The sequence below is a fragment of the Condylura cristata genome, unplaced genomic scaffold (assembly GCF_000260355.1).
Source record: "Condylura cristata isolate star-nosed mole 26May11 unplaced genomic scaffold, ConCri1.0 scaffold00018, whole genome shotgun sequence".
Taxonomy (NCBI): domain Eukaryota; kingdom Metazoa; phylum Chordata; class Mammalia; order Eulipotyphla; family Talpidae; genus Condylura; species Condylura cristata.
The window spans coordinates 36817259-36834706 of record NW_004567119.1 but is presented as its reverse complement, the minus strand read 5'-3'; the positions used below and the strand labels follow the sequence as shown (position 1 = coordinate 36834706).

The 17448-nt window shown below is 44.1% G+C and overlaps 1 protein-coding gene across 1 annotated transcript in view; it reads left to right on the top strand.

Moving 5' to 3' along the window:
• CRB1 (crumbs family member 1, photoreceptor morphogenesis associated) overlaps nucleotides 1–9220 on the top strand; it is a 126277-nt gene extending 117057 nt beyond the window's left edge. Inside the window, 4 exon segments of the mRNA XM_004685255.1 lie at nucleotides 2382–2766; nucleotides 6514–6661; nucleotides 8967–9057; nucleotides 9060–9220. Coding sequence (XP_004685312.1) covers nucleotides 2382–2766; nucleotides 6514–6661; nucleotides 8967–9057; nucleotides 9060–9220 — 785 coding nt within the window.
• The last annotated feature ends 8228 nt before the right edge of the window (nucleotides 9221–17448 follow it).

The window sequence follows — 17448 nt, the reverse complement described above, 5'->3', positions numbered from 1 at the left end:
TTGCTTTGGGCAAATGCAGGCCCAGTTCCAGCTTTCCTAAGCCCTGGACAATGTGGATGAAGGCTGAGCCTCGTAACCGCCCTGGGGAAGCTCTGCAGAGTGCAGGTAAAGCTTGAGTGGTGTCACTAAAAGAAAAGTATGGTTGGTCACTGAGCCTGTTGCAACATGGAGAGGTGACATTGGCAGTTAGAGGTGAGTTTTGCTGGAGAAGGGCAGTTCTGCTGGAGTGCAGGGCTGGTGGGGTTGTAGCTGACAATAATCTTCACAAAGCACCTTGACAAAGGGCTTTGGCTTAAGTTATAGCAACTTAGGTTTGATGCAGTTAAGTTTTACACAGTGAGCATCCAGGGGCTTCCATACCTGTTAAGCAGATCATTTTTACCCTGTAGGATTGATGTAGAATTTTTTGATTATTATAATAGTTTATTTTTACATTATTTTGTGCCTTCTTCCATCTAGGGGATGTAGACTTTAAAGGGTGGGAGGCCAACTAGAGAACAGCTTGTTATCCAGGTGAAACACAGGGGCAGCCTCCGCCAGGCTTGTTCCTGGAAGTGTAGGAAGGGGAGATCTGAGAAAAACGGTCTTTGGTGGGAACTGCCCTGGATGGAGTGGTGATCAGATAAACCACATCAAAACTGATCAACTACAAGTTTCAGCATCCTGGGTGCTGTGTGAGTTCCAGACTGAGTCTTTGTTCCCAACAGCTGTCTTCAGAACGAAGAAAGAGAAGGAGAGAAAAGGGAACACACACCACCTAGTTTCTCTGAGACCCAAACGGGCCGAGTCGATGTTCTGTTTCACCGCATAAGTGAAAATCAAATTTTACAAGAGGAAAATGATTTTCTTTTCCTTATCATCTCTAAAAGCGCTTGTGGTATCACCTGATGACATTTCCAGCCTATGATTGAGGAACAGGAAAGGGCAAAATCAAAATTAGCTACACAGGTGTAGCTAATTTCTCAGAAAAAAAAAAAAAAAAGGAGATGGGGGGAACAAAGGAATAAAAGCCAACCTGTTTGCCTTCTGGGTTTTATCATCCCTCAGCTGCCTCACCAGTTTTTGCCAGCAGCACCTTAGAAGTGGCCTCAGGAGCCAGTGTTGTAGGCCTTCTGTCAGAAACCTGCTGGCTAAAACTTCTGAGAGGAAGAAGCTCTTGGGTGGGTGGTGCTGCTTCTGGACAAGCTCTTTAGCAAGTAATTCTCTTCTGTCAAGTGGCGGCCATCACAGGGAGCTCCTTCCCCTCTGGTAGCAGCGCAGGTGAGCTCTGTGGATGTCAGTGGCTCCTTACACGGAGAGAAATAATGCTGATTATGCGTATGGACAGTGATGCGGGTGGCCGCACAGAGGAGGTGCCGAGAGGGACGTGATGAACGCCTAGCTGGCTTGTTGAGAGAAGTTAAGTAATTCTTGTGTACAACATCTGGTAAACTCTTGGCCCAAAGTCAGCAGAGGTTGTAGCTATTATACTTAAATAATATATTTACAAAAGCAATGAAACTTTGAGTTTCAGCTGCTGGGATTGTTGGTTCTTGTGTGAAACAAAGACAGAGATCATTTTTATTTCTAAAGACTTGTGTTCCAAAGAAAACAATTCTATCACTGTCATGACCTGTTTAAAGAGAAAATATGAAAGTTGCTTGGCCAAATGTCTAGCTGCATCTATACTTCTGCCTAAAATCTAGCATCTTTAGTTTTTTGTTTTTTAATTAATTTATTTATGTATACAGAGCTGGGGTACAGGCCAGAGGTGCAGGAGAGATGAGGGGATTCACCAGAGACAGAGTGGGGAGCAGAACAGGCAGATCGGGGGAGTACACTGCAGCGGGCGGGTCAGGAGAGGTCTGCCGCGCCACGTGGTCACCTCCAGGGCTGGGGATGGAACTTGTGCTGCAGTGACTGCGACAGCTTCATAGTGTGTGCTTTAACCTGTTGTGCCACCAGGAGGGCCCACATTTTTAGTTTTAAAGAGATTCTGAGACATGAGGGCAAGAATGCCAGCCCCAGGGAACCCACAAGGGCAGCTGCTGGACACAGTTGTGCTTGGGCTGGTGGTTTCTCCTTGCAAAACCGGGAGGGGAAGTAGAGCAAAGTGGAGGGTGGACCCAATGGACTATGGAGGACCATAGGTGGACCTTGGTGGTAAGCGTGGAGTGGCCACAGACACCTGAAGCATGTAATCTTACATCTCTAAATCATATACACTGTTGCAAACCAATGTTAATTAAAAAAAAAAAAGGAAAAGGAAAAAATATAAACAAGAGCTAGAATTCCAAATATATAGTCTTATGTTAAATCTGCTCTCTTCATTTGTCTCATGAGGCTCTCCCAGACTCTTCAAGGGACCTGGGATGGGGTCTTATTGGGGGTTCCCTGAACAGAGCGAATAACCGCTCTGAGAATAAATAGCACAGCTTTTCTGTCGGTTCCTCCTTTCTCCCGGGAAGCACTTCAGTGCTGCTCAGGGCAGCTCTCACGGCCTCGGAGGGGGGGCCCCCAAGGACCCCAGGGACAGCTTGCCTGGGAAGCAAGCTGGGATGAAGAGATGGGCCAGAGCCAAAGCGAAAACCTTACGCTGGGGCCCAAGGTCTCCTCCTTCCTTGGCGGCTGCTGCAGTTCAGCGGGAAGGGGCGGCCGCTGGGACTGGCCGCCTCTGCCCCCAGGTGCGGGTTACTCTGTGCAAGGAGAACCTGAAGCGGCCGCTCTCCAGGACGCCGCGGGCCGTCTAGGGGCTGTTCAGTGCCCTCTCCTCCCCTACGCCCAACTGTAAACTGGACAGTGTTTTTATGGTCGGAAATCAGCTGCTATGTTAATATTAGTTTAAAAACTGCCCTGGCACATATTCAGTATTACTATGGAAACGACTGTTTCTAGCAATTCACTGATAAGATGTAGTTCAAGGACTTGGGTCTGTGTGGGAGGTTTTCAGCATCCACCAAATTGGAGAACTGCTTGTTGCAATAGTAATTAATTCATAAGACTCTCTCTCTTCTTAGGCTTTAAGTATGGAATCTTCAGTCTCCTCTCCCCCTTTCTCTCACTCTGAAATTTAGGGGAGTGTTCCCTTTTTGCTTTAGATGTGCAGATGGGAGATAATCCTTATATATAGTTAAACGACCCTTATTGAAAAAGATTTATTTATACATACAGAACTGGGGTACAGGCCAGAGGTTGCAGGGGTGGTGAGAGGCTTCACCAGAGACAGAGTGGGGAGCAGAAAAGGCAGGTCCACGAAGTACACTGCTGAGGGGAGCAGCTGGCATGTCTTGTCGGAGAGGTCTGCAGTGCCATGTGGATCATCTGCGAGGCGGGATCGAACTTGCACTGAGGCAGCTGTGGCCAGCTTGCAGTGCTGCGTCCTAACTGGTTGCATCACCAGGGAGGGCCCTGAACTCCCTTGTTTTACATTCGTGTTCATTATTTTCACAGTAAAGAATTTCTTCTTCAGATATGGTCATCATAGTTCTCTCACCACCAAATCACCCATAATCCTCCATCATAGTTTGGGGCTCACTCCCCACTTTCTCCTTTCTTCCTCTCTTCCCCCGCTTTCCCTCTCCTTGTCCTTCCTGATGCTTCAGACCTATGGACAGTGTTGCATAACCATCCCAGGCTGGGTAGGTGCAGTCAGTTCTTACAGTTTTGGAGGCCTCGTATTTTTTTTTTTTTTAAGATTTATTTATTTATTCATACAGAACTGGGGTACAGGCCAGAGGCTCAGGGACGGTGAGAGGCTTCACCAGAGACAGAGTGGGGAGCAGAACAGGCAGATTGACGAAGTACACTGCTGAGGGGAGCAGCGGGCGGGTCAGGAGAGGTCTGGCTCGCCATGTGGTCTCCTCCGGGGCAGGCGGGAATCGAACTCATGCGGAAGTGGCTTCAGATTCTCAGGGCTGTGCTTTAACACGCTGCGCCACCAGGGAGGGCCAGGAGGCCTCGTATTTTTACAGGGGTCTAATAGTGACAAGAGAAACCAGTCCCAAGGAGACAGCAACTTGAACCCCCCACCCGCGAGAGAGCCTCCGCCGTTTTACCCCCTCCCTTCCTGGCCCATGTGCATAATTACGGGCTGTGTGCACACTGCAGGTGCCATCGTAGGGGCTGGTGGTGGAAGGGCATAAAGAAGTCTGATGAGCTCATCACCCTACAGTCAGCTTCCACGGGTTGTTTTTAAGGCTTGACTTTGTCTGATCTTTGGCTCTCTATACTCCTGACTTTTTGAAAATACAACACCCTTCAGTTTCCCACTAAATCGTACATAATGGTTTGACTTAGCCACTTAAGTAATCTACACACACACACACACACACACACACACACACACATACACTCACCTCTGAAACACTGAAGCTGGAATGTAACCTGTGATCAACTAGCCCATTAAAACCTTTTAACTTCCCATCTGAAACTGCCTACGTGTGTTTATTTAACTGGTACATAATCAAATTTTAAGATGGAGTTGGAGTAGTTCATTCCATGCCACTCTTTCCCAGGAGCCAATTTTCAACGCCAAATATTGCTGCTATTTTTAACCACAGACTTCCGCTGATCTTACAAAATAAAGGTATAAGGAAACGAAGGAACTGGAGGATGGTAACTACAGCATCGGTTCTTGAATTTCCTCACTTGAAGTCACAGCTTTAATATTTATCTGTACCTCCTTTCACTTGGAAATGTGAGGTCAATTTTCCCAAGAAATTCTGTAATGCGTCTTTTTTTTTCCCCCCAAAGCTCCATTCGGTGTGTTTATTGTTTCCAAGTTTTCTGAATGCTATCATTGACTCTAAATATTGTGACAAGCTGATCCTGATGCTGAGGACAGAAAATGTCTTGTTGCTTTTTCCTTCCAGAGAAGGCAGCTGATCGTATTTTTTTCAAAATTAGTGTTCTGCTGTCTGGCCAGTGGGTTCTGCTGTCTGGCCGCCCCCAACTCGCCCCCTCGTCCCCCCTCCCTCCATCCCCAGTGTCCCTAGTGGTGTGAGGAGGGCAGCCGTCTTTCCTGGGCACAGCTGAGTGCTGGGAACTCACAACAGTTAGCGGTGATCAGGAAGAGATCGATAATCCAAGCAGGACCAGAGAAATCAGCTGCTAACAGTTTACTCTGGACAATAAAAAGGAAGAGTCAGGACAAGGCTTGAGGCCTTTGTGCCTCCACATCATGAAAAGTTCAGTGCACTCCTGAGTGCTAACATATGGGAGTTATTGTTCCTCTTCCACAGGCAAAGAAGCTTAGCACGTGTAAATTCAATAGATTATAAGTCCTATACCTCTAGCAAAATTGCTTTCCAACTCACTTCTGTCTGTTTAGCAAGGCATACTGTTTCCAGTCTTCAAAAAATAAAAAACAAAACACACAGCATAAAGTTCTCTTCTGGAATTTAAGGGGGGTGGGAGGGAAAGCCAATATATGTTCCAGCATATTCTAGCTTACTCTCAGGTGAGAAGGTTCAAAATAAGTTTTGACAGTTTTACCTCAGAATGCCAGCGTGCAACCTTGCCTTATGTCAGGATAGGCCACAGCCTGTCACCTGTTTAGAATGAATGTTCTGGGGGAAAAAAAATAAAATCACCTATTTATTTTATTTTGTAGCTGTGGAGTTCAAAGTAATCTGTTTAAATTTAATCATGCATAAAATGAAAAGATGCTAATATCACAACATTACAGATTATAGCTTAAGTCACATAAAATTAAGTATTTGAAATTTGTAATTAATTTGGGCGGTTCCTTTTCAGAAATAGCTTATTCACAAGTAAGGTACGGGTAGCACTGCCCCTCATACAGGTCTGGCCTCACTCTACACTGGTTTTCAGGACAGTCCCACTCGTGGGCTCTGCCATTTCAGGTATCGCAGCAGTTTCACTTATCAAAAGATCCATTCCAGAGCTGTATATTTTAAGCACATTGAAGAACAGGCGAGGAAAAAAAAAAAAAAAAAAAAAAAAAGCCCTTTCAACCTTGGGAATTTAAAAGCAAAAGGCCCTGAGGAGACAATTTCAAAACCCTGCTCATTCAGCTTCACTCCAAAGCTTAATGACATGCCCTATTTGATAGTTTGGGGAACTGTTTCATCAAAAACTTTCTCTCAAGTTTGGAATTGCAATATTCCGTGTGTAGGTTGGCTCCCTAGGTTCAACCTGCAAGGCACTGAAGGATTCTAGTTTATCTTTTTTAAGTAAATAGAATTAGAAATAGTGATGAATGGCATGTTACCAATGTCTTTACATGTTGTGAAGTTGCTGACAGGACATGTTATGTGTATTTCGTTATTTGCATTCATTGTGTGTCATAGTCCCATCCCGTGAAGTAGAAGTTAACATGCAGCTTTTTAGGAGATAGACTGAGTGTGAGAGGTGCAGGACTTGCAGGTGGTCACATGTGGGAGTGAAGAGTAAGGACTCACCCCTCTGCCCCAACAGGAGGAGCTCTGCGCCTCCTCACATGGCCAGGAGCGATGGGTCTGGGCTTCCGACCTTGAATTTCCTCTTTCATTCTTCCCATTCTTCTGAGAATAGCAAAGCATCTGTTGACAGGAGTCTTGATTTCTCCCAGCTCACAGGATATGTGGAGTCTGTCAGTGCTTCAGTGCCCCATAATGGTGTTTCTAGTTCTGACAAGGCTACAGAGCTACAGCTCCAATTCCCTTTCCCTACCCACTGCAAGGTAACCTGTGAGGAGGTCTATCTGGTCGCTTTAGCTCCCAGGGTAATGGATCTTAGACCAAATGGGAATGATTCAGAAAAGTTGAGAAAACTGAGGCAAACCAAGTGTTTTCTCTTCCTTCTGCATGACTATGGATATTTCAGTCATTCACCCAGGAAAACAGCCATCTACCCTTGTAAGTGATAAGCTAATTTAACGGACAAGTTATAATGACATTTGGGAACAAGAATATGCCTTATTTAAAGGGGCTTTGCTGATCAGATCCCATCTGCCCTCTGAGTCCCAGGCTCAAGGTCAACTCAGTGGTGCCCTCCATTATTCCCAGCCCAGATACCTTTGAAAGATGTAATTGCACATGAAAGTATGTCCACACAGTATGGCCCTTTAGTTGAGGTTAACTTATTTTTCTCAAAAGTTGGGCTTAGATTTCCAATAACTGAAGAACAAAACACTGTCAATACCCAGAATTTTTCATAGTAAGGGTAAATGGAAAAGATGGAGTAATTATTTCAGCAACATATACTTGAATGTTTTCCAAGCTCTGCAATGAGATTTCCCCAAATTGAACTCAAAATTGTGTCTCCACCTCTATAGACTATTTCAGTAATGCCATCCCACTCTATGCAGTCACCAGCTGCACGTCGTTGGCCATCTCACTGTCCTCTGCTTCTCCCCAGTCTCTCCTCAACTGACATGGGGCTGTGCTCACCACCTCTCCCAACTATGCTTTTCTTTCAGTTCTTGGTCCCCTGCTAGATTTAGATCTAGGATATCTCTTATCCTGGCTAATAAAATAAGCTTCTATTTTCTTACCTCCAGCTTTCTCATCTTCATTCTCTATCCTAGAACATGAGTCAAATTAATAAAATGTAGTTCTGGTATTATAACCTCCCTTACTTCTTCAGTGGATCCCCACTGACCTCGGTGCAAAGCACACATTTTAGCCTGGCATTCAAATTTCTTGTAAGAGTAAGCTGTTTTGTAGTTCTCTTACCAACATTTTAAACCTTTCCCAAACCAGACATACTCACTCCTGGACAATACCAGGCCACACTGATTTCTTACCGTTTCCTTAAACTCTAAGGATGTTTATGTCCCACACTCTTACAGATCCCAGCCTTTGATTTCTCTTTCTGCTTTTAGTTCCCAGCCAAGTACAATGCTCACTATGATCAATGAATATTGTTGAAGGAAGGAACATAGCAATGAAGCAAGTTTTAGTGAGACAACCAAAACATTATAAAGAGATACAAGATTGTACTAATTGCGCAACAGTTAAAATCAGGGCATACAGCCAACTAACAAACAAAAGACTCAGGAGAGAGAAGATAAATAAAACTCCCTCACATACTGGAAGAAAGACTACTTTCTAGCAGTGGATTGGTTTGGTAGTGGAATGGTTCTTAAGAAAAAGCGCAGTGAAAATGTGAGTTTACTCTTGCTCTAACAGAGCAAAAATATTTTACTCTGACATATTTTTTTGTAAACCAGTTTAAAATTTTAAATAGTGGCTGTCTCCCGTCTTTACTATTTCTGTGTATCTAAATCAGTTTCGTGGCACCCATTGCTTAAGAAGCCTCTCCAACACTTGGGAACCAACATTAAACCAAACACTGTGTCCAAGCAACACCCCCTCCTCCAGACCTAGGTCCAGCTCTTCCTCAGGGGAAACCTGCAGTTTCCTGTGTCTCCGTGTTTGGCGTAACATTGGGTTTTTACAACCATTCAGTTGTCATTGTGAATCCAAATCAAAGTGGTGACTGTGGAAAGCAACAGCCTGTGAGGGCAGCCTTACAACCCCTCCAGCATCTCTTCTGGTGGTTCCCACAAGATGGAACTAATTTAATTTGCTTCCATTCCCCAACAACCCCCCTCAACTCAAACCTTCCCCGTCCCCCCCCCCAAAAAAAAACAAAACTCAGTACAAAACACTGTAAAAGTAACAATTCTTTCAGTCCCAAATCAGAACTTTGGGCGGGGAAGAAAAGAGACTGAATAATATCCTTCTAGCCATGGAAAGGGATGTTGCAAACACCTGTGGGAACATCTTTTGCCCTGATGTGATGCACAGGAGCTGAGTGACTGAGATTAAGAGGCAGAGTAACTATGTTAGACCTTTCGTGCCACACTTTCTGAAACTGCACCTTCCATCTAGATACAGTCACTTCTTCGTGGTCTGGGATGAGAAAGTTTGGCTTCTCTAATACTCTGGTCTCTGGCAGTGCAGGGCTGTGGGGCTCGGGAGCTCTACCCCGGACTCTGTCATTGTCTCTAGCTCACCTCACAATCATCTCTGTCCTTCCAGTTGGCAGGTAACTTGACCTCAGACATCCTCAGCGCCATTGGCTCAGCGACGTCGGCCTTGTTGACGTTCTTTCTCGCAGTTGTGGCTTCTGTCCAACCTCCAAATGGAGAGCAACGCAGGGCACCTACAGCCCCAGCCAGCAGGAAAAGGGGGGCTCTCACGTGGAAAAGTGGAGCGGGCACTACCCCCGATTTTGGAGAGGGTGGTTTAGCTCTGGTCTTTTGGAGAACAAGAGCCACACGCTGGGAACGTGATGACTAACTGAGTGGGTTTTGGACATAACTGGAGATAGTCACTGGTGACTGGGATTACGCTGAAACTGCCAAGGATGCCTCTGACGCCCGTAAAGACTTTCGTAGTCACTCTGCCTGACACCGCTGTTGGATTGTATAGTAGTCACAGAGCAATCTTTTTGTGCCAGTATTATCAGTCTCATAAGTAGCAAAAATATCATCCAGATACTGTCTGGAGGACAGAATCTCTAAGGAAAGTTCCAGTGTTTGTCACTTAAAGTATCTGCTCTTTGGAATGTGGGACACCTTTTCAGTTTGCCTATCAGTTGGCAGCTGCATTTTTTTTTTTTTTTAAGATTTATTTCTTGATGCATACAGAACTGGGTGCAGGCCAGAAGTGCAGGGGCAATGAGAGGTTTCACCAAAGACAGAGTGGGGAGCAGAACAGGCCGACAGACAAGTCCACTCCTGAGGGAAGCAGCAGGCAGGTCAGGAGTGGTCCGCCACACCACGTGGGTCCGCTCGGGCGGGATGGGACTCACGCCCAAGTGGCTGCTGCTGCTCACTGCTGTGCCTGAACCCGCTGCACCACCAAGGAAGGCTCTATTTTGATTTTTTTTTTTTAACACAGAGATTTCAGGAAAAAAAGTAGAATACATTTGTTCCTCTTCCTACCTGGTGGTAAAGGTTTTAATTATGAACCTATCATTAGATGTAAACTTTTTGTCTTTCAGGCATGGAACCCAGAAGTCACAGACTGTCCTCCAACAGCAAAGTGCCACACTGCAGCAAAAACTGAAATGTGGTTGTTGTTCTGATTTTTTTTTGGCCTTTTTTTTTTTTTTGCCTTTGTTGACATTACATGTGACAAAAATAGTCTCAGCAGCTTCATTGAAGAAACTTCTTTTGATTTATCTCAAGCTGGTTATATTTAACATTATTGCTTTTTTTAAAAGATTTATTTATTTATGCATACAGAACTGGAGTGCAGGGTGGTGAGAGGATTCACCAGAGAGAGTGGGGAGCACAGCAGGCAGACTGTATGAAGTATACTGCTGAGGGGAGAAGTCTGCCACACCATGTGGGTCACCTCCAGGGCAGGGATCAAACTTGCACTGAGGCAGCTGTGGCCAGCTTGCAGTGCCTTAATCCAGCGCACTACCAGGGAGAACCCCATTATTGCTATTTAAAAGGGTTGCTTAAAGTCAAAATATTTCCCTAAAGAAACAAACAAACATAAAAGGAACATTCTATTCTGTTATTCTATTATTTTATTCCAACTGCTTTTTAATGGATAACTGTCAAACAATGACTTTTTCTAAAGGTCAGAACCCCAAAGTGAGGTGTAGGCCCTGCAAGAGGTTTGTGTATAAAACTATGAATGGAGTATGGAGAGAAGATACGGGCAGGGCCTTTTCATAGATACATACTGCCCCCTCCCACCAAAGTGTTTCACTGGGATCTGATATTACAGGCTATTATTATAGAATATAATTTTTAAATTAAATATTGTAGGGTGAATGACTGGAGGTAATGCCCTCCCGCCATTAGCATTAATTATGGACACCTGGGGCCTTCATGTGCGCCTGATGGTGGCACCTAGAGTGTGGTGTGTGCCTGTGTGAGTGGGAGAGCCCACGAGAGAAGTCAGAGAGCCCACAGAGAGTAAAGATTCCCCAGGGGCTGGGGGGCCCACCGCCTCCGACCCCTCACCCCAGCAGCCCTGCACCTGGTGGCCTCACACAAATGGTGTATAAAGATCATTGCAAGCCTGAGAAAGCCACCAAGAGCTCCAGGCTCCTCCTTTACCTTTCTGCCTGCATCATAGAAAACCTGATCCATATTCTACTGGCACTACAAATGTAAGCACACATATTCTGGCTATTGCTCAAAAGAATTTGAGCATTAATGGCATAAATTCTTAAACCTATTCTGGAGAAACTTCCTCATCTCAACTCCTCAAGGACATCATTCTAGAAACTGCCTCTCCTCCTTCTACATCAATTGTCTACCATATAGGATGATTTCCCTAAGCAGCAAAAATGCTGCTCTATTTCCCGTGGTATAAAATTATTTTCTGTGGCCCACATGTCTCCCCAGTTACTACCCCATTACTTAGCACCCTTTTCTGCAAAAGCATCCACAAAGGAACTTTCCATATTCTCTGTCTTTCCTTCCTCACCCCCCATTCTCCCTTGACCTGAAGTTAATTTGGCTTTTCTCCTCACTGCTCTATGAAATGACTCAAGTCAGGGCCACCCCTGGCCTCCATGCTGCTAAACACAGTGGCCAGTTGTCAGCTCTTTGCTTGCCTTGACTCTCAGCAGCCTTTGCGCCGTCATTCCTTTCTTGAACACTTGCCAGTGGACACCATTTCCATCCTGCTCTGACCCCTCTATCCAGGTCTTTTCTGTCTCTCTTGCTGGTTTATCATCCTTTTTTTTGATCCCTACTGAACAATATATATATTTTTTCTTGCTCTCTTTCCCTTCTAGAATTTAAGCTATGCAAGGGCAAGAACATTGTTTTCTTTTTATTGCAACATCTCTTACTTAAATAGGTCTAGCCCATTCCAAAATGGGAATCTAGCCTGAAGAACTAATATAAACTGTTTTTATATAAAGATATCCATGACTACGTATTATTGAACATCCATTGGTTAGAATATTATGCAGACCTTGCAATTAATATGAAATGTATTTTATGAAAAAGCAACTTAACATGAAGTCCAAATATGTATGGTACAAATGCAGGGAATGTAGCAAAAATCTGTAGAAAACTACACAAAGGTTCTTAGATCATTGCTACTACCAGAAGTTAGAATTACAACTGCATAGCAGTGGCTTCTATGAGAGGGCAAAAAGAGTTCTTGCTTCATGGGAAAAGAAGTAAGTAGTAAAAGAATTGAAAACAAAAAGTGTCACAAAAGACAAGTTATTGGTAAGAAAGAGGTAACATGCATGCCGGAAGAATAAATTAATTCCAGGTGGACACGCCAAACACCTAAGTCTGTTCACTACAGACTTCTCCAGTTAGCCAAATCTCTGTGTTTCTGCACAAATGAAATATATAGTATCTTATGGATGCTTCAAAACTAGCCCGCCGTATCTACAGCACTCGATTTAGCAAGGTAACACTCACCATCAGTAGAAAAGTCTAGTATCTGCATCACCAGTGTAGCTGCCTCACCATTTTTGCACCAACCATGTTTTCGTAGTTTGCCTGAGACTGATTTTAAAGCGACTGAAGCAATCTATAATCCCCATTTGCAAAGTGATAGTGCCACCTCCTATTAAACAGTGTTTTGTTTGCTTCTCTCCAAGTCCCAGCTGACTGGAACTTGCTTTCACAAAGAAATTCCTTGGAAAAACCACAAGGTGCCAGAAACTTGTAGATTTTGGCAGCTCTATAGAAGCAGCCCTGAGACCACCTTGCTGTCAAGCATTCTTTAACAAGTGGAGGAAAAGGGACCAGCAAGGGCAGGCAGACCTGCCCACAGCCACTCTGCAGCACACACTGTCTCCGTGTGTGTGCTTTGATGCATAAAACACAAGGAGAAAGCGTAAAACACAAGGCTTGCAGTGGCTCAGGTTTAAGTGATTTGTCACAGATCCTAGAAATGAAGACACAGTTGCTCACACCAATGAGCCAGCCTAACGAGCAGGGAAAATGATGGTCCTCCTCTGAATCTCCTTCTTTGCTGCCAGAACTGCTGCCCTGGGATGGAGCAGACAGACCGTGCAGTACCGAGTACACATTCTTAATGATATGACAAACATGGACTCGATTCCCCTCAGAGTGGAAAGTAAGGGTGAGGACCCATTAAATCCAGCTCAGTTCTGGGTGGCACTGGGGTGACGTCCTGCTGGTGCAGCTGTCTGCAGGTTTGCAGGGGGAGGGTGTAAAGTGACCGCAGTATCCCCACTTCCTGCTTGGGGTGAAACTGGCTGAGGGCAGCTGTGGAAAAGGCACATCTGGTGTGTGTTGACAAGGAGTGACAGCAGGCTCCTTGGAGTGGCCTCTGTGGCTTCTGTAGTCACAGTGAGAGCAAAGAGAAGCAGGAAATGGCAAATGGCCATAACTTAAATCAGCTGTTGAACCTGCCCTTTTTGATTTCCTTAAATTACCACCATTTAGCAGGTCTTCTCTGGGACAGAGATGACCTAGTCATCGTGTCTGGCCCTGGAAAGCCGTCCTTATTAGCCGTACTCATTAGTCTCAGCCACAGTAAATGAAGAGCAGGATTAGCCCTAAAAGGAGATAGAACTGGCTGTTTTAAACCTTGCACTAGTTCTTTGAAAGGAATTTTGATTCTCACACTCAGATCCTTTGGCGGCAAACAGGTTTAAATTTCTGATCTGTCTCATCCAAGTGACTTGACTTTAGCCTAAAGCACGGGAGGCGTGTGGACACACTCTGCCCTTCTTCCTGTACAGTCTGTGGTGTAATTTTGGAAAATAAGCAGGCTTTGGTAAAGCGAGGCTATTGTTGTGCCATTTCCTTATGTCTGTGCCCCCTGCAGGCAGTCCAATCTGAGAAGAAATCCCTTCACCTGTAAGATTGACCTGAATTGCACCTGTCACTTGTATGTATGTGCCCAACAACTTTGCCAGAAGATAAATCAGTCTCCAGTCTCTCAGTTCTCCAGATGGTGATAATAGTTACATTGTTTTGTTGTTTCTCTGTAGAGATGATTTCTTTCATTTCTCCATAATCCCTGCCCTGCGTCTTAAAATTATTTCTTAAACTGATAATGATAAGTTAGTTAACTTTGCCAGATTCTATGCTCTTGCAAAGTGAGACATCAGGCAAGCAGAGAGCCTTTAGGGTCAGAATAGAACAGAAAAAGTGAGGAATAAAGAACTTTCCTGAGATAAGGACAAAAATTCCAAAGGGACTAATCAAACACCCAGGAGTAGGGGCAACCGGACATTCCTAAAGAAGGACATCAAACAGAAAGGACTCTAAGGTAAGGGCTGGGACAGAGACTTAGTTCCGGGCACAGAGACATAGACAGAGACCACTGAAACCTAACCAGTCACAGAGACTGGCGGCACTTTAGAATAATTAGGGAATGAAAGTCTGTATTCCTGAGGCGCTGCTCCAGTTTGGTTCCTGTCCCCCTCCCTGACCTGGTTCCACTGGCCTGACAGTCCCATTCTATGTCTGTTTATAAACTTTTAAATTCTCTAAACAAGTCTGCCTCTTTTCACTTGCTTGCCTGAGCATCAGTGAAGTTCCTCTGTGGCTTCATAAGACACCAACATCTGGTGGTCTAGTGGCCGGGCTCAGTGTGCCTCTGCAGCTTGGGATCGTTCCTGGCTGGGACACTGGACCCGAAACCCCAAATTACCGTATCATGTTGGAGACCTGTCCGTGGCATCAAAGGCATGAAACTTTCCTTCCTTGTGGGTGAATATGACCTTCAAATTTCAACCTGCTTCTGCAACTTTTACTGCCGTTCATTGCATTGAATAGTGATGACAATAATGTATGTTTCTAATTTAAAAACCATTCTTCTCTGATTTGGGACCCAGGCTTTGCTTTACGTAGTTCCAAGAACCTGGGAGCAGTAGCGATTAAATGTATTTAGCAGGACTTTCCTGAGAACAGCTGCTTTAAGAACCAGTCACAGTGTCGCCTAATAAGCTGGGCAAAAATTTCCCCTTGAAAACTGCTCCCAAGCCCACACCTGCCAACTGAAAATGCACAGCACTGGGAGCTGCTCATGGTTTGCTGTTTGAGGCTCCAGGCTCAACCATGGAGCTCATTTGAGACTGAACTCAGGTATATTCTCACTGGAAACAAATATGTGTTTTTAAAAGTTCCCAGAGTGGTCCTTCACTGGTGGCACAAGGGGTTAAGGCACAGCACTAAAAAGATATCGAAATCCACTGCGTCATGAGTTTCACCCCCAGCCAGGGAGCTGCCACATGGCATCTGGGACCTCTCCTGTCTCACCTGCTGCTCCTCTCAGCAGTGTGTTTCAGTCAAGCATCCTGTTTTGTTTCCCACTGGGTCTCTAGTAAATCCTCTAGTCCCCTGCACTATATTCTAGTTCTGTATGCATAAATGAATAAATCTTAAAAAAAAAGTCTCCAGAGTATGGGCGCTGCAGAGCCCTGTTGTGACAGAGCCTGTGCCGCTGATTGGGCCATGTCAGAGATCAATTCATTCAGTGACTTGTTCCACACATCCCAAGGGCTGCGGAGGGTTTCACCTCTCTGGGCAGTTATCATATAATTTCTTGTTTAGCTTGTTGGTTATAGGAGTAACAGGAAACTTTACTTTTAAAGCCAACCCTGTCTTCTTAAATAAGAAATTCCTCAATAATGGAATGATTTGGGGGATATTTAACTTTGCAAAAAAGAAAATAACTAAACACTAACCTTCAAAAGTAGGTTCAATTTAAAAGTATTGTATCATAATGATAAATTTCCATTATCCCTAATGCCTGTTTTTTTTTTTAAGATTATTTATTTATCCATATAGAACTGGGGTATAGGCCAGAGGTGCAGGGGTGGTGAGAGGCTTCACCAGAGGCAGAGTGGGGAGCAGAACAGGCAGATCTACGAAGTACACTGCTGAGGGGAGCAGGGGGCGAGTCAGGAGAGGTCTGCGCGCCTTGTGGTCACCTCCTGGACCGGGGATCCAACTTGCACTGAAGTGGCTGCTGCTCGCTTGCATTGCTGCGTCCTAACCTGCTGTGCCACCAGGGAGGACCCTGAAGGTTTCTTTTATGAAGTACCCAATATGTTGTGTCTTTGACATCAAGAATTTAGAGAACTCTTACCTCCACACAGGCTCAAATTTGCCTAGCTATCTCTGCTGTTCTTTGCATGCATCAGTATTTAATTCTTTGCTAGATGAAAGGGAAGCCAGGAGGTCCCTGTGACTTAGTGATCTCAGTTGTTTTTGGAATGCAATTCAACATCACTTTACTACCCTGTAATACTTTTTAGTTCAAATATTGAATATGTGAAATAAGACTTCAGCGGCTCAAAGGGAAGCAAGACAAGGACAGTCAACTTAGTAATTGTAAACTGTCCACTAAAGCACCTAATGGCCTAAATCACTGCTGAGGGGTGATTGTATAGCCTTATTTAAGATCTCTTACTTTGGGAGAATGGGATACTTTGTCAGGGGTGAAAGATTGAAGAAATATTGTTTACAACTAGAGAATAAAATGAAATGTCATATATCACTTAGAGGAGCCACTTTAAATCATTTGAAATGAAATACAAATTTATTCCTGTCCTTCTCCTAAGGAAATTGTCCAAACACATCCATATGATAAAATCACAATTTAGCTTTAATGATGTTCTAACAACTTACACGAATATTATTTTGACTATAGAAAATAGATTAAACATTACCCTGAAGTTATTAAATGAAGCAACAATAAGACACAGAAATGTCATACAAATAAACACTATGTATATTTAATACTAAAATTTGTTTAATAGATATGCTTAGTTTGTTTGCAAAAAGATGACTGGGTCTCTTTCCATAGGACGTATCTATTTATTTTTTCAATAAAGAAATTAAAACTAGGGATGATAAAACTAGGTAGAAAATAGTTCAAGATAGCAGGGATCATTCCATAGTCCAAAATTCATGGTAGAACTGGGCAGTGTTTAGGGAAAAAATTGGTCAAAAATAGTCACAAATACAGTTTAGAGAAGTCATCATTTGCAAGAGACTGAACAGCTCCTATTATTTAATTAATTATGTGGACCAAGTGAAAACAGATTTTTAGGATGCTATTGTACTTTACACTGTTACAAGTTAGCTATAAAAAGTTCAGTCTTAGACCCTACCTGGTGGTGCAGCCGGTTAAAGCACAGCACTGAAGCTAAAACCACTTCAGCACGAGTTCGATCCCTGCTCTGGAGCTGAACCACATGGAGTGGCAGACCTCTCCTGACCCATCTGTTGCTCCCCTCAGCAGTGTACTTTCTCAAATCTGTCTGTTGTGCTCCTCACTCTGTCTCTGGTGAGTCCTCTCACAGCCCGTGCACCTCTGGCCTGTACCCCAGCTCTGTGTGCATAAACAAATAAATATTTTTTAAAAATTTCAGTCTTAAAGGCAGTTTATTTTCTCCTAAAAACATAAAAATGTTTCTTTGCTTCCACGGAACGCCATGTAAGATGTATAGATAGAAATCTCTGTCTCTCTGTATTGGATAACACTTAGGCTCCAGCCAATATCTTCTCTCTAGAATCAGTCCTCATCATTAAAAAAAAAA